At 44.4% G+C, this 24,409-nt stretch overlaps 1 protein-coding gene across 3 annotated transcripts in view; it reads left to right on the top strand.

Annotated features, from left to right (window-relative positions):
* The window catches only part of rev3l (REV3 like, DNA directed polymerase zeta catalytic subunit), a 190,088-nt gene that overhangs the window by 152,460 nt on the left and 13,219 nt on the right, over window positions 1–24,409 (top strand). For all 3 annotated transcript variants that reach the window (XM_078212338.1, XM_078212339.1, XM_078212340.1), the window contains 7 exons: window positions 5,360–5,604; window positions 8,548–8,656; window positions 9,765–9,971; window positions 12,351–12,460; window positions 16,318–16,432; window positions 18,194–18,331; window positions 19,342–19,532. In XM_078212338.1, the coding sequence (XP_078068464.1) occupies window positions 5,360–5,604; window positions 8,548–8,656; window positions 9,765–9,971; window positions 12,351–12,460; window positions 16,318–16,432; window positions 18,194–18,331; window positions 19,342–19,532 (1,115 nt within the window). The remainder of the gene's footprint in view (window positions 1–5,359; window positions 5,605–8,547; window positions 8,657–9,764; window positions 9,972–12,350; window positions 12,461–16,317; window positions 16,433–18,193; window positions 18,332–19,341; window positions 19,533–24,409) is intronic.

Raw genomic sequence — 24,409 nt, forward strand, 5'->3', positions numbered from 1 at the left:
TGCTTCGTGCATTCAGGCAAAGTGTCTTTATGCCAGCCTTTATCTGGACCCGGTTTGTTGAAGCACTACTAACATCTCCCAAGCCCCCTCCTCCTTTAGCTAGTTGTTTATTCACTATACTCCTGGCATTAGAGTAGACACCTCTCAATCCTATGGTCTGACCTCTCCCCTTCTCTGTTCCCAGTCCACCTGCCCTCTTGCACTGCCTATAACCCTTCTGTTTGCGAGCTACCTTCCTCACTCTGTCACGTCACTTTGATCCCCTCCCCCCAACCTATCTAGTTTAAACTCACCCCAGTAGCCTTAGCCAACCTTCCTGCCAGGATATTGGTCCCCCTGGGATTCAAGTGCCACCCGTTTTTAGTATACAGGTCACACCTGCCCCTAAAGAGGTCCCAATGGTCCAGGAACCTGAATCCCTGCCCCCTGCACCATTCCCTCAGCCACACATTCATCCTCCACCTCACTCCATTCCTTTCCTCACCTTCCCGTGGCACAGGCAGCAATCCCGAGATTACTACCTTTGCTTTCCTCCTCCTCAGCTGTCTCCCTAATTCCCTATACTCTTTTTTCATGTTCCCTTCCCCCTTCTTACCCACATCAGCGGTACCAATATGTACCGCTACCTCCGGCTCCTCTCCCTCCCACCTCAGGATTTCTGGGACTCGCCCAGCGACATCCTGGATCCCAGCCCCAGGGAGGCAGACCACCATGCGAGACTCCCGCCTGCCTCCGCAAAATCGCCTGTCCGTCCCCCTGACTGTTGAGTCCCCGATTAATACCGCCTTCCTCCTCCTTTCCTTAGCCCTCTGAGTTGCAGGGCCGGACTCCATCCCGGAGACACGGCCACTGCTGCTTCCCCCAGATGGGCTGTCCCCCCCAACAGTACTCAGGCAGGAGTACTTGTTGTGTAGGGGCACTTCCACCGGGGTGCTCTCAATCACCCGTGTTTTACCCTTCCTGGCTGTCACCCACTTGGCCTCCTCCCGTGGCCCTGGTGTGACCACCTGATGATAGCTCTTGTCTATCACCACCTCATTCTCCCTTAACAGCCTAAGATCCTCGAGCTGCAGTTCCAGCTCCTTAACACGGTCCCTCAGGAACCGCAGCTCGACACACCCCTCACAGATGTGGATGTCCGGGAGGCCAGGTGCCTCCAGGACCTCCCACATACTGCACTGCGAGCAACACACTGGCTTAACACTCATATTTCACCCTTTCTTCCAAGGTACACAGAGAAAAGTAAATTATAAATAAAAAAATAAGAAACTCACCCCTGCTCGCCCTTTCTGCCTAAGCCCGATGAGCCAAAGCCCCTCAGTTCTCACTCAGCTCCCTCTCACTCCGCTGCCCTCTCCCAACGCTGCCCGTTAGATAGTGGGGCCTGCCTTTTAAACCTCCCGTGCACTAAAAAAAACTCAAAAGACCCTTCCCAGTAAACCCCGCGGCCACTGCCTGTTTCACGCCAAAATTTAAAAATAATTAAATAAATAAATAACACCCGCGAAAAAGTACTTTAAATTAAATCTTACCCCAAAAATCCTGTCACCAGTCACACCTCTGCCTTTCTCCAAAGCAACAAAGAGTTGGAATTCTCTGGAATTCTCTGCCCATTGAAGTGGTGGAGGCTTCCTCGTTGAATATGTTTAAATCACGGGTAGATAGTTTTCTGATCGATAAGGGAATTAGGGGTTATGGGGAGCAGGCGGGTAAGTGGAACTGATTCGCTTCAGATCAGCCATGATCTTGTTGAATGGTGGGGCAGGCTCAAAGGGCCAGATGGCCTACTCCTGCTCCTATTTCTTATGTTCTTCCCTGTTGTGGTAAAGCATCAAGCTGTCAGTCAAAGGCTGTGGTACTGGAGTGTGGAATTGAATGAAAACAAAGGTTTTCAAAGCTTTTGAGCTTTCTCGGAAGGCTCAGAAACTTAGCCTCATTGTTTGAACACAGCATTTTTTTTGAGAGAGAACCTGTGGTGCAAAGGGAAAGATACTTACTAGCTTGTAACAGCAATGAAATGACTGATCTGCTGTTCAGTTGTCAATCACAATACATCAAAGTGGCCAGGCTGCACCTGCTGCTCATCCAGGCTACAAAAGGGATTCCCCCCTGTCATTCTGAGGACTTCGAAGGGATCTTCTCACATCTGGAGCATCTGTGAGAGAGAAGGGGTAATCACTTCTACAGAATGGATTGCTACTGTGATTGGGGGGCATGAATTTTAAAGTGACCAAGCCACTTGAAAGATTTCAGAGTACACAGACAAGAATGAGGATGTTGAACAGAAAGTTGCCTAAAATCATGTCGAGAGTTATCTTCAGATTTCCCAGGGCTAGCCTAGCCACGGAACTCCCATCCTGGGGGAGAATCCCAAGGCTAACGCCTTTCCCCTAGCCCAAGCTCACTCAACCCCCAGGACCCTTGAGGGACCTGCCCTCTGCAGCCTGGCAGTGGCAGATGGGCATAACCCTTGCCTCCTTGTCCCTCTTCTTTCTCCTTCCTCCTCCCCCCCCCCCCCCTCCTCTTCTCCTCCCTCCCCCCCCCCCTCCCCCAACGGAGGTCAGGGTGTCACTGCCAAGATGTCAATGTCAGGGGCCAGGCCAGTGCAAGGTTGGCACTGCCAAGGGGCGGAACCTGAAAGGGGAGCCTGAGGGACCCCATATTGGACTGCTTTTCTTGTGAGGGGTTGGTGAGGCCTATGAATGGGGCGGGGGGGCACCCTCGTGCCTACATGGCGTAGGTCAGCCATTCTTTTAGTGGTGGGGGGGGGGGGGGGGGGGGAGGATGCTTCTCTGTGCTGAGGAGTTGGGGGGTGCTCCCCTTGTCATTTGTGGGGAGTGGGGGTAGAGGGTCGCCATTTCCATTGTGGGGATATGGGAGGACTGTCTCTGGACGCTGAGATCAGTGTGTCCATTTAAAAACAGTGCCCTGATCTCTCTGAAGGTGGGCTGGCAGGCTTGTGCTGCGGTATGCCTTTATTTGCATTGTTCAGGTAGGTGAATCCCATCCTCTCAGGCACTGCTAACACCAGTGGGGAGCACGCTGGTTTTCCCACTGGTGGGAACGCTTGGAATCAATTCGGATGAATCGCGCCCAATGTCACGTTGGTGCAGCACCTGTCTTTCATAATTTGAGCAGACTGAACCACCTTGTTGGGTTGGGTGGAAGAGAGCTTGATTCTGCTGTAAGTGCAGTATTTGCCCTGGAAGAGGGTCTTTGAAATTTTTGCCTCACCTCAGAGTACAGAACTCCCCAAGGTTGAAGGTGACACGGTGGTTAGCACTGCTGCTTCACAGCCAGGGAACAGGTTCAATTCCGGCCTTGGGTGGAGTCTGTGTGGAGTTTGCGACTTCTCCCTGTGTCAGCAGGGTTCCTCTGGGTGCTCCAAAGATGCGCAAGTTAGGTGGATGGGCCATGGTAAATGCTGGGGGTGGGCTTGGGTAAGATACTCTTGGAGAGTTGACTCGATGGGCCAAATGGCCTCCTTTTGCACTGAAGGAATTCTATGATATATTCAGTGTAAATAATAGTTGTACAAACACTATTTGCTTACTTTGTAAACTTGCTTCTAAATCCAGTGGGATTGAGCTATGTTTAAGTCTGTGTAGTTACTTGATCTTCATCTAGGGCACTGTGAGATCAGCTGTCAATCTCTGAATACTCACAACCAGGATATACTCTTCTAGGTTCCCCAAAAGCTGCCCAGCGGCCCCTCATGCAGAGGGCACTAATGAAGAAATAACTGAGTTTGTGATCTGACATCCCTACTTCTCTCCCTGTGGATGAATCATCTTGTGGAGATGCCGGCGTTGGACTGGGGTAAACACAGTAAGAAGTCTCACAACGCCAGGTTAAAGTCCAACAGGTTTATTTGGAAGCAAAAGCTACTCGCTTTCGGAGCACTGCCCCTTCGTCAGGTAAGTGGGAGTTCTGTTCACAATCAGGGCATATAAAGACACAAACTCAATTTACAAAATAATGGTTGGAATGTGAGTCTTTACAGGTAATCAAGTCTTGAAGGTCCTGTGCGGTGAAGAGGTCTTGTTCGAACCTGTGCATGAAGATGTTGGCATATTGAGGTGCGAATTTGGTCTCCATGGCTGTTCCGTGTCTGGATGAAGAACTGGTTGTTGAAGGTGAAGACATTGCAGTCCAGGATGAAGCGGATGAGTTGTAAAATTGCATCCGGAGATTGGCAGTTGTCGGCGTTGAGTACTGAGGCAGTTGCAGCAATGCCATCGTCGTGGGGGATGCTGGTGTAGAGTGCCGAGACATCCATTGTGACGAGGAGTGCTCCTGGTTCAACTGCTCCGTGTGTGCTGAGTTACCTGCAGATCTGACCAAAGAACACGCCTGTCAACTCAACAGACTGATCAAGACCTTTGATCCGGATCTTCAGAGCACCCTCCGTGCTCTCATCCCACGTACCCCCCGCGTTGGAGATCTCTACAGCCTCCCGAAGATACACAAGGCAAACACACCCGGCCGTCCCGTCGTATCAGGCAATGGGACCCTGTGCGAGAACCTCTCCAGCTATGTTGAGGGCATCCTGAAACCCATTGTACAAAGAACCCCCAGCTTTTGTCGCAACACTACGGACTTCCTACAGAAACTCAACACACATGGAGCAGTTGAACCAGGAGCACTCCTCGTCACAATGGATGTCTCGGCACTCTACACCAGCATCCCCCACAACTACGGCATTGCTGCAACTGCCTCAGTACTCAATGCCGACAACTGCCAATCTCCAGATACAATTTTACAACTCATCCGTTTAATCCTGGACCATAATGTCTTCACCTTCAACAACCAGTTCTTCATCCAGACACACGGAACAGCCATGGGGACTAAATTCGCACCTCGATATGCCAACATCTTCATGCACAGGTTCGAACAAGACCTCTTCACCACACAGGACCTTCAAGACTTGATTACCTGTAAAGACTCGCATTCCAACCATTATTTTGTAAATTGAGTTTGTGTCTTTATATGTCCTGTTTGTGAACAGAACTCCCATTTACCTGACGAAGGGGCAGCGCTCTGAAAGCTAGTGGCTTTTGCTACCAAATAAACCTGTTGGACTTTAACCTGGTGTTGTGAGACTTCTTACGATGAATCATCTGCCAGCACTCCCATCTCAGCCTGTTAAAAAGAATATCACTGGATAGGAAAGATACCAGTTTAGTTTAGTAAAAACTTTTGGGACAACAAAAAAAAATGGAGAGGCAGACTTGATGGGCCAAATTGCTGCCTTCTGCACTGTAGGATTCTATGATTCAATAAAGGAAAGAAATGGGCGAAACAAAAATGTTATGGTTGACCAACAAGCAGTCTGTGTAACACATTGCTATGTTTCCAGTATCGTGTGGAGTCAATGATGTTCCGTTTTGCGAAACCAATGAACTACATCGCTGTAACTCCCAGTGTCCAACAACGATCTCATATGAGAGCTCCTCAGTGCATTCCTCTGGTGATGGAACCTGAATCACGCTTCTACAGCAACTCAGTCCTGGTTCTGGATTTTCAGTCCCTGTACCCTTCCATCATCATCGCTTACAACTATTGCTACTCTACGTGCCTGGGCAATATTGACTACCTTGGAAAGTAAGACCTCTTTCTTTTCTAATTGTATTTTGAGTTGTGCTATCCGCTGATGTGGCAGAAGGGGCCTCCCACGCACAGGGCACTACCTGGTCTGGAGTAAAAGAGATTGTGATAGACGGGGCTGGTGGCAGAGTCCTACTGCCCATTATCCCACATGGAACCAGAGGAAGTCTCTGTTCACTGATTAGCCTCAATGACGATTGGATCTGAGACGGTTCCAAAAAATAACATTAAAACCAGACTGTCCTCAGGTGGCCATTTAAACAGCTTAAATTTTATTCCAATTGGACAGTAACTGATTCTACTGGAGCTCATTTGCATTCTACTACATAATAAATAATCTGTAAAATAACGCAGCAATATCGCAGCAGAATTTATTTTCTGTTGAGGATCAATCAACTTAGAGTCATAGAGGTTTACAGCATGGAAACAGGCCCTTCGGCCCAACTTGTCCATGCTGCCCAGTTTTTAACCACTAAGCTAGTCTCAATTGCCCGCGTTTGGCCCATATCCCTCTATACCCATCTTACTCATGTAACTGTCTAAATGCTTTTTAAAAGACAAAATTGTACCCGCCTCTACTACTACCTCTGGCAGCTTGTTCCAGACTCCCCCTCTGAGTGAAAAGATTGCCCCTCTGGACCCTTTTGTATCTCTCCCCCCTCACCGTAAACCTATGCCCAAGTGATGCAACCAGTGTAATAGTGCAACAAAGGTCAGTTTATCTTGTAGAAAAAAGTGAAGATTTGCTATAAAACTGAAAATACACTAATTGAAATTGTCTAACTGAGGTTTTTAACATACGTGGCCATGGTCAGTTGTCCAGCTATGTTCAGCTAAATGAGGCAGTAATTCCCTTTAAAAATTAAGCTTAAACTAACTATACAGTATAATTCCTGCCAATTTATCTCATTTTCAATAGTACCATGAAGATGCAAGCATCTCGGCCTTTTTGGTTTAGATCAAGCGTCGGTCGGATCAAGCCAAGATTGGGTCCAATGCCTTATCTTCTCAGCTTGGATCTTGTTTGTCTTTTGTGGGGACCATGAATTGGATTCAGTTGGAATTTGAATTTGGTTTTTGGGGCGAGTAAAGAATGGATTTGGGTTTGCCTGGTCCACTGAGCATTGGCTTTGTCACTTTGAGAATGGAGTAAAAAAAAATTTAAAAACCATGAAGGTGTAATTGTTCTAGTACTTTCAATGTAATCAACTGATTGTGAAATATTGACTTTTTGAGTTTCCAACCTGAAAGGTGTTTGCATTTTGAGAATCTGAAGTTGCTTCAAAAGTGAGCTCTGTCTCTACCCACCTTACAATGTTGATTGCTCCCTAACCAGGAGGGAAACAACACGAGGTGAAGTGGTGCCATTCACTGGCAGTCTGTTGTGTTTCATTGCTGATCACAATCTGTGCTCACAAGCCAGATTTGACTGTCTCCTCATAAAAATGAGGAAGGAGAAAGGCAGTTGTGAAGATGCCATCACTTTGTCATAAGAACATAAGAACTCGGAGCAGGAGTAGGCCATCTGGTCCCTCGAGCCTGCTCCGCCATTCAATAAGATCATGGCTGATCTTTTCGTGGACTCAGCTCCACTTACCTGCCCGCTCACCATAACCCTTAATTCCTCTACTGTTCAAAAATGTATCTATCCTTGCCTTAAAAACGTTCAATGCGGTAGCTTCAACTGCTTCACTGGGCAGGGAATTCCACAGATTCACAACCCTTTGTGAAGAAGTTCCTCCTCAACTCAGTCCTAAATCTGCTTCCCCTTATTTTGAGGCTATGCCCCCTAGTTCTAGTTTCACCCGCCAGTGAAAACAACTTCCCTGCTTCTATCTTATCTATTCCCTTCATAATCTTATGTTTCTATAAGATCTCCCCTCATTCTCCCGAATTCCAATGAGTATAGCCCGAATCTACTCAGTCTCTCCTCATAAGCTAACCCTCTCAACTCCGGAATCAACCTAGTGAATCTCCTCTGCACCCCCTCCAGTGCCAGTGTATCCTTTCTCAAGTAAGGAGACCAAAACTGTACAAAGTACTCCAGGTGTGGTCTCACCAGCACCTTATACAGCTGCAACAGAACCTCGCTGTTTTTAAACTCCATCTCTCTAGTGATGAAGGACAAAATTCCATTTGCTGCCTTAATTACCTGCTGCACCGCAAACCAACTCGCGATTCTTGCACAAGGACACCCAGGTCCCTCTGCACAGCAGCACGCTGCAATTTTTTACCATTTAAATAATAGTCCATGTTGCTGTTATTCCTACCAAAATGGATGACCTCACATTTACCAACATTGTACTCCATCTGCCAGACCCTCGCCCACTCACTTAGACTATCTTTATTCCTTTGCAGACTTTCAGCGTCCTCTGCACACTTTGCTCTTCCACCCATCTTAGTGTCATCTGCGAACTTTGACACACTACACTTGGTCCCCAACTCCAAATCATCTATGTAAATAGTAAACAATTGCGGTCCCAACACTGATCCCTGAGGCACACCACTAGTCACTGATCGCCAACCAGAAAAACACCCATTTACCCCCACTGTTTGCTTTCTGTTAGTTAACCAATCCTCTATCCATGCTAATACATTACCCGTAACACCGTGCACCTTTATCTTATGTAGCAGCCTTTGGTTTGGCACCTTGTCAAATGCCTTCAGGCCTGAGTCCAGCAGACAGTCTGCTGGAGAAAGTGCTGAGTTACACTGATGGCACAGGAGGCGAGGAGAGGGAAAGGTTCTGTGTTGTGGTATTTGCCAGGAAAAACAAAACAAAACCGCTCTGACAAAGGGTCATCTGGACTCGCAGCATTGGCTGTATGGATGCTGTCAGACCTGCTGAGATTTTCCAACATTTTTCTGTTTTTGTTTCCGATTCCAGTATCCGCCATATTTTGTGTTTATCTTAAACATTGTCCTTCTATCTTTCATCAGGGAAGAAGAGTTTAAGTTTGGCTGCATTTCCCAGAAAGTGCCTCCAGAATTACTTCATCGACTTTGGAATGATATCACTATATCACCTAACGGGGTGGCCTTTGTTAAGGTATGAATTAGTCAACTCTATACAGTACTGAAGGTAAAACTAGTCGAGGGATGTTTTAAAATCATTCCAAGGATATTGAATGCTCTATTATTGGGATTATTATTGATTGGAATACCTGAGTGTAGGGTGCTGTGGACAGTATGCAGTGAACTAAACACACACCACCTGCCTGGTTCACATTAAATAGTGGGACCAACTTTGAGCAGAGAAGTTTATTGGTGGCCCAGTATCAGCAAAAGTGGCCAAAAGCACAAATCTCACCTGTTCATGCATTGTTGATCCTAAACCTTATTTTAAAATCATCTGCTCCAAAAAAGCCTTTGTACTGATGTCTGGGGTTGAACATTGGGATATGTATGTGAAGAATTTGTTTTTGCTCTTCCCAAGCACCAATGAAGAAAGAGAGGCGAATCTCTCTCCCATATCTTCTCAAGGAACTGTGTTCAGTTGTGAGTCTTCTCTGGCGTGACCCTGCAATGTACCAGGGACAGGCTAAAAAAAATCAGTGGCAGCTCTGTTGGCAACGGAAATTGCTTTCATTAGTCAGGTAAAGACTGAACTGGCTGGGGCTCTTGAGCCTGAGTTAAGTTTGAGGGGTGATTTGACACAAAGTATTTTAAAATTGGTAGGATAGACAGAGATGTTCCCACTGTGCAGGAGACTAAAACTAGGAGTCTTTAATAAACCTAATAAGGAACTTGAGAATAACTTTATGTATACCGAGTGGTTAGAATGTGGGATTCGCTACCACACGAGTAGCTGAGACAAATTGCATTTAAGATGTAATTGATAAGTACATGAGGACAGGAACAGGAGGACATGCAGGTTAAATGAAGAGGGGTAGGAAGTGCATTAGCACAGGCGTAACCTTGTTGGCCATGATCCTAGTGAATGGTAGAGCATGCTCAAAGGACCGAATGGCCTATTCCTGTTCCTATTTCTTATGGCCTTGTGATTGATGTCGATAAATTTCTAAGCATTGAATCCACTTGTCTCTGGACTGATTCAAATTAAGGAAAACTGCAAAACAGAGGTTAATACTGTGGGGCAAGGTTTAAATGTCTTTCTAAGATGCAACTTTTTCAGCAACTTGTTGTTGGATTTGCAGCCATCTGTGCGCAAAGGTGTGTTGCCATGCATGCTCGAAGAAATATTGAAGACCAGAATAATGGTGAAACAGTGCATGAAAGCCCACAAGAAGGACAAAGCACTTACAAAATTGCTTCACGCTCGACAGCTGGGTCTGAAGCTCATCGCCAACTTCACTTATGGTTACACTGCTGCTAACTTTTCTGGAAGAATGCCATGTGTTGAGGTATGTTAATCTGTCAAATACACATTTTCCAAAGTGATCTTTCTCAATATAAAGCCTCCATTTTAACCAAATGTGGGCTGCCTCAATGTATAATTATGTAAATGTACTGAGTGGCTTTGAGCTTTATTTGGGCCTATTTATTTGCTGAACTCGTATGCAAATATAGCTGAAATTGTTTATTGTATGCTATTATTATTGCTGGAATGATACAGCAATAATTTTTAGGAGTACTGACATTAGTGGTATGGGCAGCTAGGTGACAAATGCAACTTAATGTAGACAAGTACAAGTATGAGCTAATAGATTTGGGGAATTAAACCAGGAATGGGCATTCACTCTGAATGGAAGTATGTGGCTGTATAGGAGACAAGTGATGCAATTGCATAATTGCAACTATAAGAAATCAGACAATATTTTGGGGTTTATAACTAGAACACAGTACTCAGAAGAGGTAATGATGAATATGTATATTGGAATAGTTAGGCCAGCTGAGACTACTGTGCAATTTTAAACATCCTAATTTCTCTATTAAATGAAAGTTTTGACTTTATGGCACCAGTCGCAGAAACTTCAAATCCAAGAAAACCCCAATCTGACCCAAATTTCTCAAAAACCTTCTTCATAATTCCCACTTTCATTAAATTTACACTTTGCCTTTTCTGCTCCAGTAGAAATAACTCCTACATTTCAAGCTTCGCTTCTCATCTCTGTCATTATTCTCATGGTAAGAGTTTTAACAACAGGTTAACGTCCAACAGGTTTATTTGGTAGCAAATGCCATTAGCTTTTGGAGCGCTGCTCCTTTGTCAGATGGAGTGGATATCTGCTCTCAAACAGGGCATACAGAGTCACAAAATCAAGTTACAGAATACTGATTAGAATGCAAATCCCTACAGCCAGCCAGGTCTTAAAGATACAGACAATGTGGGTGGAGGGAGCATTAACCTGTGCTTAATGCTCCCTCCACCCACATTGTCTGTATCTTTAAGACCTGGCTGGTTGTAGGGATTCGCATTCTAATCAGTATTCTGTAACTTGATTTTGTGTCTCTGTGCACTGTTTGAGCGCGCATTTCCACTCCATCTGACGAAGGAGCAGCGCTCTGAAAGCTTATGGTATTTGCTACCAAATAAACCTGTTGGACTTTAACCTGGTTTTGTTAAAACTCTTACCCTTTTCCAAAGGCCATGGATCTGAATCTCAGTTTACCTTCATACAAATAACTGTTAATTCACTCGAGTAGTGTGGTCTAAATTTTAATTTTCTAAGTCTTGATATACATTAATGATCTAGATCTTGGTGTGCAAGGAACAATTTCAAAGGTGCAGATGATACAAAACTTCAAAATATTGTACACTGTGAGGAGGATGGTGAAGAACTTCAGAAGGACATGGGCAAGTTGGCGGAGTGGGCAGATAGGTGATAGAGAATGCTGAGAAATGTGTGGTGATGCATTTTGGTCGGTGGAATATGGGGAGACAATACAAAATAAAAGTTAATAAATAAATTGTTAAGGAGTGCAGGAGCAGAGGGACCTTGGTGTATATGTGCATGTATCATTGACAATGGCAGGGCAACTGGAGAGAGCAGTTAATAAAGCTTACTGTATTCTGGGCTGTATTAATAGGGACACAGAGTACAAGAGCAAGAAGGTTATGCTGAATCTCATCAGCTGGGGTGTTCTGTACTGTTCTGGGCACCACACTGTAGGAAGGATGTGAACGCATTTGAAAGAGGTTTACAAGAGTGGTTCCAGGGATGGGCAACTTCAGTTATGAGGTAGATTGGAGAGGTTGGGGCTGTTCTCCTGGGAGAGAAGAAGGCTAAGAGGAGATTTGATAGAGATGTTCAAAATCACGAGGGAGCTGGACAGAGCAGATAGGGAGAAGCTGTTCCCCCTTGTAAAAGGATCAAGAACGAGAGGGCACAGATTTAAAGTGATTTGCAAAAGGAGCAAATGTGATGCAAGAAAAAACTTTTCAACGTGGTGAGTGATTGGGGTCTGGAATGCACTGCCTGGAGGTGTGATGGAGGCAGGTTCAATCAAGGCATTGAAGAGGGCGTTAGATGTTTATCTGAATAGAAACACTGTGCAGAGGTATGGGGAGGAAAGGCAGGGGAGTGGCACTAGTCATGATGCTCATTTGGAGAAGCTGGTACAGACATGATGGGTCAAATGGCGGCCTTCTCTGCCACAACCATCTTTTGATACTTTGAAATGTTTGTCACCTCTGGGTAAATTTAACGTTTTCTACTTTTATTAAAACATATGAAAGAATGCTGTGAAGAATTTTTCTGTATCAGGTAAAAGTTGTGTCAAATTAGGATGTAATATATCTTGTTTGTACTGAATAATTTTTTTGATTTTTTTTTATATAGATTGGTGACAGCATTGTTCTCAAAGCAAGAGAGACCCTTGAGCGGGCAATAAAGTTGGTGAATGAGACAAAGAAGTGGGGAGCCCATGTTGTGTACGGAGACACTGATAGGTACCAACTGTTGATCAAACTATAATCAACTGCTGTGTTAAATAGCTATTTAATAGTTAATGTAGCCAATACCAGATTTCCATGTAGCTGGCAAAGATCAAAACCAAAATACAAATGTTGATAATCTCATCTGGAAATATTCATAGAATCCCTACAGTGCAGAAGGAGGCCATTCGGCCCATCGAGTCTGCACTGACCACAGTCCCACCCAGTCCCTATTCCCGTGACCCCACACATTTACCCTCCCAATCCCCCTGACAGTGTCAATTTATCGTGACCAATCAACCTTAGCCGCGCATCTTTGGACTGTGGGAGGAAACCGAAGCACCCGGAGGAAACCCACACAGACACGGGGAGAACGCGCTGACTCCACACAGAGTGATCCAAGGCCGGAATTGAACCCAGGCGCAGTGAGGCAGCAGTGCTAATGATTGCTGATCTACATGTAAAGAGGGGTAATGTTTTACATATCACCTTTCATCCAAACTGCTTTCGACATGAAAGCCTGATTACTGGGTTTGCTGCTCAGAGGGAGCCCAGTTTTTGACTGGCATCGTTCCGAGTTCCTCATATGGGCCCACTTGGCCAACCTTAGAGAATATTTGTAAAGGATAGAAATCTCAGTAGTGAGCTGCCATGGGAACATTGATCTTGGACTATCTTGCCTCAATAGCTGAGAAGAGTATTTGCATACCAGTACACAAGTCAACCAAATTTCCTAAGTACAAGAATGTGTTCTAAAAATCTGTGGCATCAAATGTATCCTGGCCGTATACCCAGACCATGATTAAGACTGCCTATTTCCACCTCTTAACTCATCCGATTCCACTTCTGTCTCAGCTTACCTGCTGCTGAAACCGTCATCCATGCCTGTGTTATCTCTAGACTTGACTAATCCAACACCAAACAACCTCTTTACCTCTTTTCACACATTCTGATCACTTAATGGACACTTTCAGCACCTTTCTCAGCCTTCTGTATCTTCATTTACATTCCCTTTTTCCCATTCCATCCCCCCACTCTCATAGTATAAATCTCTGCTGATTCTCTTAGCTCTCACAAAGGGTCATCTAGACTCGAAATGTTGGCTCTATTCTCTCCTCACAGATGCTGTTGGACCTGCTGAGATTTTCCAGCATTTTCTGTTTCTGTTATCCATTCCAGATATTAGTCGAGTAAACTTTCCCTGAATTGCTTCCAATGCATTTAAATAAAGTGTCCAAAACTGTACACTGTACTCCAGATCCATTCTCACTAATAATCCATATAACTGAAGCATAACCTCCCTACTCATGTGTTCAGTTCGCCTTGCAATGAACAATAACATTCTGTTAACCTTGCTGTATTACTTGCTGTACCTGCATACCAACCTTTTTGCAATCCATGCCAGATCGTTCTGCATCTCAGCTGTGCAATCTCTCACCATTTAGATAATATACTTTTTTATTGTGGGCACGCTCACATATTCCGACATCACATCCATTTGCCACACACCTCACCTATCTTTATTATTTTGTAGCCCCAAAGTGTCCTCTTCATAACTCACTTTCCTCCCTATCTTTGTGTCATCAGCAAATTTAGCAACCATACCTTTGTTCCTTTTGTGCAAGCCATTATTTAATTGTCAAAATCTGAGGCCCCAGTGGCACAACACTCGTCACATCCTACCAACCAGAAAATTACCTATTTAAGCCAACTCTATTTCCTTTTACAAAACCATGATTATCTTGAATTCATCTAAGTGCTCTGTTGTAACATAGTTTCTAAAGATTTCCCTACGATAGATGCTAAGCTAACTGACCTGTTGTTTCCTCTTAATTGCCCTCTTAACTGCCCTTTGAAATGGCCTAACAAGCCATTCAGTTTAGGAATTGAATGCCTTGCCAGCGACATCTTCATCTTATGAAAGAATACGTGAAACATTTCAAATCTCCTCTAGCTCCCACAACTGAGATAACTGCAGTCACTGAGATCATAGAAACCCGACAGTGTAGAAGGAGGCCATTTGGCCCATCGGGTCTGCACCAACAACAATCCCACCTAGGTCTTATCCCCACACCTCACTAATCCCTCTAACCTACATATCCCGGGATACTAAGGGGCAATTTAGCATGGCCAATGCACTTAACCTGCACATCTTTGGACTGTGGGAGGAAACCGGAGGAAACCCATGCGGACACGGGGAGAACATGCAGACTCCACACTGACAGTGACCCAAGCCAGGAATCGAACCTGGGTCCCTGGCACTGTGAAGCAGCAGTGCTAACCACTGTGCCACCATGCTGCCTCTCAGTAAATGCTGGCCTAGCCAACGAAGCTCACATCTGATAAAAATTGAATTTTTAAAATCCTCTAACTCTGGGCTTTTGAACAACCCTGATTTTAATCAGTCCACTGTTGGTAGGGCTGCTAACCTCTTAAAATACACTTCCTAAACTACTTCATCTCTTTACCCCCTTCTACTTAAAACCTAACTCATTGACCAAGCATTGAGTCATCTGCCTGAGTATCGCTTTATGTGGCTCTGAAGAGGCATATCATTTTAATGGTGTTTCGTGGGACTTAATCCATTCCTGTAAAACGGAAGCTTAAAATCCTGAAAAGACATCACTGATCTGTCAGTACCTAAAGAGAAAAGACAGATGTTAATTAATATTTTGGCTGTGTAACCCTTCAGAACAAGATAAAGGTGGTAGCTCAAGAATTTGGATTCTTTTTAATCTTAAAAAAAGTTTTTATTCATGAAACAGTCTACGAAGCTATCAGATTATGACAAAAACAGTATGCCCCTTGCAGGTAAGAAAACGTGTGGTCTTTGCCCAGTCTGGCCTACATGTGTCTAAACTCCCACACCAATATGGTCATTATATGGAGATGTCGGCATTGGACTGGGGTGGGCACAGTAAGAAGTCTCAAAACACCAGGTTAAAGTCCAACATGTTTATTTGGTATCACGAGCTTTCGGAGCGCTGCTCCTTCATCAGGTGAGTGGCTCACTCACCTGATGAAGGAACAATGCTCCGAAAGCTCGTGATACCAAATAAACCTGTTGGACTTTAACCTGGGTGTTTTGCGACTTCTTACAATATTGTCATTGGTCTAGCACTCACTTTCACGGGACACCTTCAAGACAACTTGGGATGGGCAATAATGCCTGTTTTTCCAGCCACTCGAAGCAAATAATGGTTCAGGTCATCTGTTTATTTTTTAAATTGAAAGAACCGTAATGAGGGAATAAATGAGTTGAATAACCTGCAAACTGCTTCATAACCAAACACTAGTGCTAAAAGACCATTTATAATTCCATAGCCAGAAAAAATAGCAAAATGTGGGAATGGTGGACAATTGAAACATTAGCACGTTAGAAATAGAAACCGGAGTAGATCGTATGGCCTGTCGAACCTGCTCCAACACTCAGTATGACCATGGCTGATCATGTGCTTCCCTCCAGTTGCCCATCCTTGCCCTGTATATCTCTTGATTCCTTGGTCAATAATCTTTCTAACTCTGTGGTAAATATATTCAATGGGGGGGTAGATGAAGAATTTCAAAGATTCACAGCCCTCCTGAGTGAAGAAATGTCTCCTCATCTCAGTCTGAAATGATCATTCCTTCCCCCGAGGCTGTGCACTCACGCTGTGGATTCCCCAGTGGGAGAAATAACCTCTGAGAAAATTCTGAATGAATTTGATGGGATGTTTCAAATGGGATCATCCCTCATTCTTCTAAACGGAAAAAAGTATCGGTGAGGCCCGCACAAAGTAAAACAAGAGAAGCCAAACTGCAAATGTAAATTAAAACGGCAAACGTTGTTACTATTTGCTGTGGTTGTCTGAGTTGATTTTGTTCTTGTGCAGCATGTTTGTGCTATTGAAAGGAGCCACCAAGGAACAGGCTTTCAGGATTGGACAGGAGATTGCCGATGCTGTGACTGCCACAAACCCAAAGCCTGTGAAACTAAAGTTTGAGAAGGTAAGGTGCCCCCTTTCAGTAATGGGGAGAAAGTAGAGCACAGATGTAACTACGTTAGTCTGCATTTCCTGCTGAGCAAGTTACTTTGCAAAGCGTTTGACAAAGTCCCGCATAAGAGATTATCGTGCAAGATTAAAGTGGCATGGGATTGGGGGAAGTGTATTGAGATGGATAGAAACCTGGTTGGCAGAGAGGAAACAAAGAGTAGGAATTAATGGGTGCTTTTCAAATTGGCAGGCAGTAACTAGTGGGGTGCCACAGGGATTGGTGCTGGTCCCCAACTATTCACAATATATATTAATAATTTGGATGAGGGAACAAAATGTAACATCTCAAAGTTTGCAGATGATCCCAAGTTGGGTGAGAGGGTGAACTGTGACCCTGAGGATGCAGAGATCCTTCAGCATGATCTGGGCAGGATGGGTAAGTGGGCAAATCAATAGCAGATGCAGTATAATTTGGATAAATGTGACGTTATTCACTTTGGAAGCAAAAACAAGAAAGCAGATTACTACCTTAATGGGAAAGGGGAATGTGCAGCGGGACCTGGGTGTCCTTATGCACCAGTCACTGAAGGTAAGTATGCAGGTGCAGCAGGCAGTAAAGAAGGCAAATGGTATGTTGGCCTTCATTGCGAGGGGTTTAGAGTACAGGAGCAGGGATGCAATTATACAGGGCCTTGGTGAGGCCACATCTAGAGTATTGTTTGCAGTTTTGATCTCCTTTTCTGAGGAAGGAGGGAGTGCAGCGAAGGTTTGCCAGGCTGATTCCGAGGATGGCGGGACTGATGTATGAAGCGAGATTGACTCAGCTAGAATTATTTTGGCTGGAGTTCAGATGAATAAGGGGGGATCTCATAGAGACTTATAAAATTCTAACAGGTCTAGATAGGGTAGATGCAGGGAGGATGTTCCTGATGGTGGGGGTGTCCAGAACCAGGGGTCACATTCTGAGGATACAGGGTAGACCATTTAGGATGGAGGTGAGGAGACATTTCTTCACATAAAGAGTGGTGAGCCAGTGGAATTCATTACCACAGGAAGCAGTTGATGCCAAAACATTGAATATATTCAAGAGGCGGCTGGATATAGCACTTGGGGTAAATGGAATCAAAGGTTACGGGGAGAAAGCAGGATTAGGCTATTGAGTTGGACGATCAGCCATGATTGTAATGAATGACAGAGCAGACTCGAAGGGCCGAATGGCCTCCTCCTGCTCCTATCTTCTATGTTTCAAAGATCTTGCTGATCGAGTTGCCTGATCTTGATCATACAGTTTTGAAGAGATATTAACATATTGAAGATCAGGTAATGCCAGTAAATTCCTAGGCTCTTTTTCAAGTTCCAGTTCCTTTGAAAGTTTGAGAGTCTGCCTGAGAAGCAGCGAATAACATCAGTAGTGGTGGGGATTCTATATGACTGTTACAGCTTCAACGTCCTTGACCAAGTATCACAAGACACTGCTTTTGATGTACAAGTAATTTAACTGTTTCGCCTAAATTAAAAGGGATACTCAATTCTATTCTTAGTAAGGACAACATAATGATGTAAATAGGGTTGTGGCTTATATTACTCTTGCACATCATTCCAATATGATGAAAATGAAGAAGAGCTCATCACATCCTCAATATTTCATGAAAACAATTTGACAGTTTAAACAGTCCCAGGTTAATCACAATTTGCTTTGCTTGTGATGTTCTGTTGCTTAACCAAAAGTCACAAACTCTAAGGAGTTATAGGATGTTTTGTTTTGTTCTAATAGGTTTACTTACCATGTGTTTTACAATCGAAGAAAAGATATGTTGGTTATATGTATGAGAGTTTAGATCAGAAAGATCCTGTATTCGATGCCAAGGGAATCGAAACTGTGCGGAGAGACTCTTGTCCTGCTGTCTCCAAGGTAAGATGTACTTGTATATATTTTTATTGCATAGAATGTACAAATTCAGAGCTAATGTTCTGGGGACCCAGGTTCAAATCCTACCATGGTAGATGGTGGAATTTGAATTCAATAAAAAAAAAATCTGGAATTAAGAATCTACTGATGACTATGAAGCCATTGTCAATTGTCAGGAAAAACCCATCTGGTTCACTAATGTCCTTTAGGGGAGGAAATCTGCCATCCATACATGGTCTGGCCTACATGTCACTCCACAGCCATGTCGTTCGCTCTCAACTGCACTCCAAGGACAAGAGATGGGCAATAAATGCTGGCCAGCTAGCGATGCCCATGTCCAATGAATGAATTTTTTAAAAAACAGCAAAAGCAATGTTTATAATCCAGATTGTTGACATTTGATTGTCAGCGATGCTGATAAAATGGGACCTCACTCGAAGACAGTCAAGGGCCAGCCTAGGTTATGCAAGTCTCGGTGTGGGGCTTCAACCTACAACCTACTGACAGAAGTGAGAGTTCTACCCAAATCATTTGGCATTCTAATTTTGAAATTAGTTTGGCTGCTTTAGCACATAGGGTTAATACTGCACAACTTCTGGATAAGTCCAAAAATGAACGCCTACTGTTCCATACTCTTCCATAAGCAAGCAGCAGAAATGAATGAATTTGAATAGTGGGGGTGGACTGCTGAGTGACAAGTGGGGTGGATAGTTCACGGCTGACTTGGTTCTCTGCAGTTGTAAGAGCTATGGCCAAACAAAGTTCCGATCTTCTATTCTTTGTCTGAAGTCTCTTGAAAGAGACTTGGAATCCAAGAAATGAGATCTGTGCGTGTGAAAAATGTTCATTTGCTTTTTAAGGTATGTTCCCAAACCTATCCAGAGATGTCATGATTCCAGTAATGTGGGTGTTATTTTAATGAGGTACAGATATATTTATAGCTAGTTTTGAGCCAAATGCTTTGTGTATCACAGGGATATCTGCTGTTGTTTCATTTGTGAACCTTTCTACAGATTCTAGAGCGCTCAATAAAGCTGCTGTTTGAAACAAGAGACATCAGTCAGATCAAGCAGTATGTTCAGAGGCAATGCACCAAGGTACTGGAAGGGAAAGCCAGCATGCAGGATCTGACTTTTGCCAAAGAGTACCGTGGAAGAGATTCCTATCGCCCGGGGGCATGTGTCCCCGCTCTTGAACTGACCAGGTGAGTGAGTGGTGCTGATATTGGTTTCAGGAGGGATGAATGGTTGTTGGTTCTGTTGAGTGGTTTGAAAAGTAACTCTGTGAATGTAGCATTTAGGTCAACATAAGCCTATGGAAGTCGGGGGGGCGGGGGGGGGGGGGGGGGGAAGAATGCCTCCTGGTTAGAACAAAGCAACCAGTGCACTGTGGTAAATTACATCTCACAGCTGTGTCTCATTCTCTGGAGGATTTGTAAATCTTATTTGAATAAAAATTGTAATTAAAAGTTTAATTAGGCTGCTAATAAAATTAGAAGGCTATTTAAGTACCAGCTCTGGAGTGGATGAAAACTTATTAGCGCTATTGAATATAAATAGAAAAGTTGAAACACATTCAATTAACATTCACAGAAGTATCCCCCAGGATAGTGCTAAGCTGTGGTCCAGTTCCAGCATTCAACATCCTCCTCCAATTTATTAAAACCAACAAATCCCCATGGCCACATAATGTGCACACCAAATTGTTGAAGAAAGATTGAGTAAGAGCAATGTATTGGAAGAATCGGCAAGCAGTGGTGAGAATAAACGGGACTGGACAACGGTGGCTGGACTGCAAAAGGATGATGGAATAGTTCCAGGCAGATGTTTCCTCTTGTGGAGGTGACTAGAACTAGGGGCACAGTTTAAAGATAAGAGGCCTCTGTTTTAAGATGCAGATGAGAATGTGCCCCCCCGCCCCGCCAATCAAAATGAGTCCAGACTATCTTGTTGGCCCTAATGATGCATACTTTTAGTATGAGGTGATCCCTGCCCCAGGCAGAGACTGATCTAATTCTTTCTTGAAGGTACCCAGTGACCTAGCATTCACCACACAAGCCTGTTCCATTGGTTCATTTTTCTGTAGGGAAAAAAAGAACTGCCTAATACCCAACCTATTAGATAAATTGTAAGCTCTTCCTCTAATCCATCTGATTTAAATAATTTATCGCCACAGAAATAAATTTTTCCGAGTTAAACATTGTTGGCCAAAGGCCAATCCCTCAGAACATCTAAATCTGTTTGTAGATGAGCAACTCGGACACTGCTAACTCCCAACATTTTAGATCAGTAATAAAATGATAAAGCTATTCAAATTGAAACATTGGAGTGAATGAAAGCTTTCTTTCATCAGTGCGGTTACACCACCATTGAATGCAGGTGAATAGTTACAATAAGTGTACAGTCAATAGAAACAGTTGTAGACTAACTTAAGACCCCTCGAGCCTGCTCCACCATTGACTACAATCGTGGCTGATCATCAGTCTCAATTCCACTTTTTCTCCCAATCTCCATGTCCTTTGGTTCCACCTGCCGCAAACCCAGTCTCTCAGCAATGTCCTTGGCCAGTTCCATCAGTAATGGTGCTACCGAGCCAGTCCTGAGAGACATTGAAATCTCCCAACCAGAGAAGTCTCTGCCTTTCCAAATGGTGCTCAATGTGGAGGCGTACTGATTCATCAGCTGAGAGGTGTGTGTGTGGTAAGTGGCAGTATGCGGTAATCAGCCAGACATTTCCTTGCCTGCGCTTGACCTGATGCCATGAGACTTAGTGGGGTCCAGAGTCGATATTAAGGACTTCCTGAGCATTTCCCTCCTGACTGTTCTACTGTGATGCCCCCTGTGCTGGGTCTGTCCTGCCTGTGGAACAGCACATAGATGATGATGGCGGAGTCCAAGACATTGTGTAAGATATCATAGAAACCCTACAGTGCAAAAGGAGGCCATTTGGCCCATCGAGTCTGCACTGACAACAATCCTATCCCAGGCCCTATCCCCACAACCCCACACATTTACCCTGCTAATCCCTCTAGCCTACACATCTCGGGTCACTATGGGCAATTTATCATGGCCAATCAACCTAACCCGCACAGCTTTGGACTGTGGGAGGAAACCGGAGCACCCGGAAGAACCCACGCAGACACGGGGAGAATGTACAAGCTGTACACAGACAGTGACCCGAGGCTGGAGTCGAACCCAGGTCCCTGGAGCTGAGAGGCAGCAGTGCTAGCCACTGTGCCACCGTGCCGCCTATCAGTAAATTCAGTAAATGTAACTGTCAGGCTTTTGCTTGGCTCACTGCTGAGATTGTTCCCCCAATTTTGGCAGATGACCCCAGACATTAATAAGGAGGACTTTGCAGGGCTGAGTATGCCATTGTTTCCAGTGCCCAAGTCAATGCCAGGCAGTGTGTCCGGTTTTATTCACTTTTAATTTTGCTGTAGCTGTTTGCTACGACTGGGCAATTGCAGAGAGCTGTTAAGACAACCACATTGCTGTGGGCCTGGAGTCGCATGCAGACCAGGTAAGCATATTGCCCCCTCTGAAGGACATTAGTGAAGCCCCCAGATGGGTTTCTATAGTAATTAATAGCTTCAAGATGCATTTTTGAGAGCAGCTTTCAATTGAATTTAAGTAATTCAACTGAAATTCTGCTGGCTGCTGTGTGGGATTTGAACCAGTGACCCCCATGGTATGAGCCTGGCCCTCTGGATTACCAGTCCAGTGCCACCATCTCCTGTAGTCAGTCAGATCTCCCTCACTGAATGTGACCATAAATCTCTCAAGACTGTCCTCTAATTATTTCCTTTTCGCCATTACTGATGTACTCTGCTGTCTTTTGACAAGGTCCCACACAAGAGATTAGTGAGCCAAATTAAAGCTCATGGTATTGGGGGTAATGTATTGATGTGGATAGAGAACTGGTTGGCAGACAGGAAACAAAGTGGGAATAAACGGGTCCTTTTCAGAGTGGCAGGCAGTGACTAGTGGGGTACCGCAGGGTTCAGTGCTGGAACCCCAGCTATTCAGAATATACATCAATGATTTGGACGAAGGAATTGAATGCAATATCTCCAAATTTGCAGACGACACTAAGCTGGGCGGCAGTGTGTGCTGTGGAGTAGGGTGCGAAGAGGCTGCACGGTGACTTGGACAGGCTGGATGAGTGGGCAAACATTTGACAAATGCAATATAATGTGGATAAATGTGAGGTTATCCACTATGGTAGCAAAAACGGGAAGGAAGATTATTATCTAAATGGTGGCAGTTTAGGCAAAAGGGAAGCGCAGCGTGATCTGGGTGTTATGTTGGAACAATCGCTGAAGGTTTGAATGCAGTACAGCAGGCAGTGAGGAAAGCTTTTGGCACGCTGGCCTTCAGAGCAAGAGGATTCGAGTATAGGAGTAAAGATGTCTTGCTGCACTTATACAGAGCCTTGGTGAGGCCACACCTTGAGTATTGTGTGCAGTTTTGGTCCCCTGGTCGAAGGAAGGACATTCTTGCTATTGCAGGAGTCCATCGAAGGTTCACCAGACTGACTCCTGGAATGGCAGGGCTGACAAATGAAGAGAGACTGGGCTTGTACTCACTGCAGTTTAGAAGAATGAGAGGGGATCTCATTGAAACATGTAAAGTCCTGATGGGACTGGACAGGCTGGATATGGAAAGAATGTTCCCAATGTTGGAAAAGTCCAGAACGAGGGGTCACAGTGTAAGAATAAGAGGTAAGCCATTCAGGACTGAGATGAGGAAGAACTTCACTCAGCAAGCTGTTGGGCCCAGTTCGTTAAATATGTTCAAGGGGGAGCTGGATGTGACCCTTGTGGCTGAAGGGATCAAGGGGTATTGAGAGAAAGTGGGAGTGAGATACTGAAAGTGCATGATCAGCCATGATCATATTGAATGGTGGTGCAGACTCGAAGGGCCGAATGGCCTCCTCCGTCTATTTTCAATGTTCCTATAGGTCTCTCCAGCTATTAACTTGGAATATCAGCTCTTGTATTCAATTTAACATCACTCAGTGAACAGTTCTGTAAATTGTCCTTTTTTAGTAAATAAATATATTCATCGTTCGTGATGAGGGAGCACAACGCGATCCAATTTTTCTTTTAAATTGCCTACGGTTGATCAGACAAAGTCTGTCCCTTCCAGATTTGTTGGCTGCCATTGGGTTATTTTCAGATGGGCATCCTTCCACCTAGTTCCTGATGGCTGGTTCAATTTGTTTTCCAAATTTCTGAGGTGATTTTAATGGGCCTGTGGGCTTGCCTCTGCCCCACTCTCTGAATGTGGGGCAATTTATTTTTTTCAGTCTCTCATCCTTCAACTCACTCAAAATGGCCGACAGCACTGAATACTGTGTTTAACTTTGACCAGCAGTTAGCACGGTATAAAGAACAAAGAAAATTACAGCACAGGAACAGGCCCTTCGGCCCTCCAAGCCTGCACCGACCATGCTGCCCGACTTAACTAAAACCCCCTACCCTTCCGGGGACCATATCCCTCTATTCCCATCCTATTCATGTATTTGTCAAGAGGCCTCTTAAAAGTCACTACCGTATGTTACAGGAAAATCACTACCGTATGTTGTGGGAAAATCAGAAAAAGACTCATCCAAATGTGAAGGTTTGGGGGGAAAATCGCAGAAGCATGAGATTTAAAGTCAATAAAAAGATGGCTATGGGAAGAAGACTGCAATGTATTAAACAGTGTAGATCCAGTAAATGTTACCTCAAAATACACCAGCCAGGATCAGAGACTGAATTATGGTTGATAAATACACTTAATACAGGTACCAAACAAAAAGTATTTGCTCATACTGCTGAGAATTTGAAACACTTTTTTCCAGGTAAGAAAATGAAGGTGGAAAGATAAACGAGTGTATTGTGTAGTGTATTGTAAGTTAATGAACCATTCGGATAGGATCTGGCTGAATAACTTATCCTCAGCCCCAACTCTTTTATGTTTTGAGAGTTTACTTCATAGAAAACTGCTGCTGTTGTCCAAGTGTGGATGGGCTGTGGGTCACCGGCTAAAATGCATCATGAGGATTGTGAGGAACAGATTCTAGATTAAAGTTGGG

Source organism: Mustelus asterias, chromosome 5 (assembly GCF_964213995.1).
Source record: "Mustelus asterias chromosome 5, sMusAst1.hap1.1, whole genome shotgun sequence".
Taxonomy (NCBI): Eukaryota; Metazoa; Chordata; class Chondrichthyes; order Carcharhiniformes; family Triakidae; genus Mustelus; species Mustelus asterias.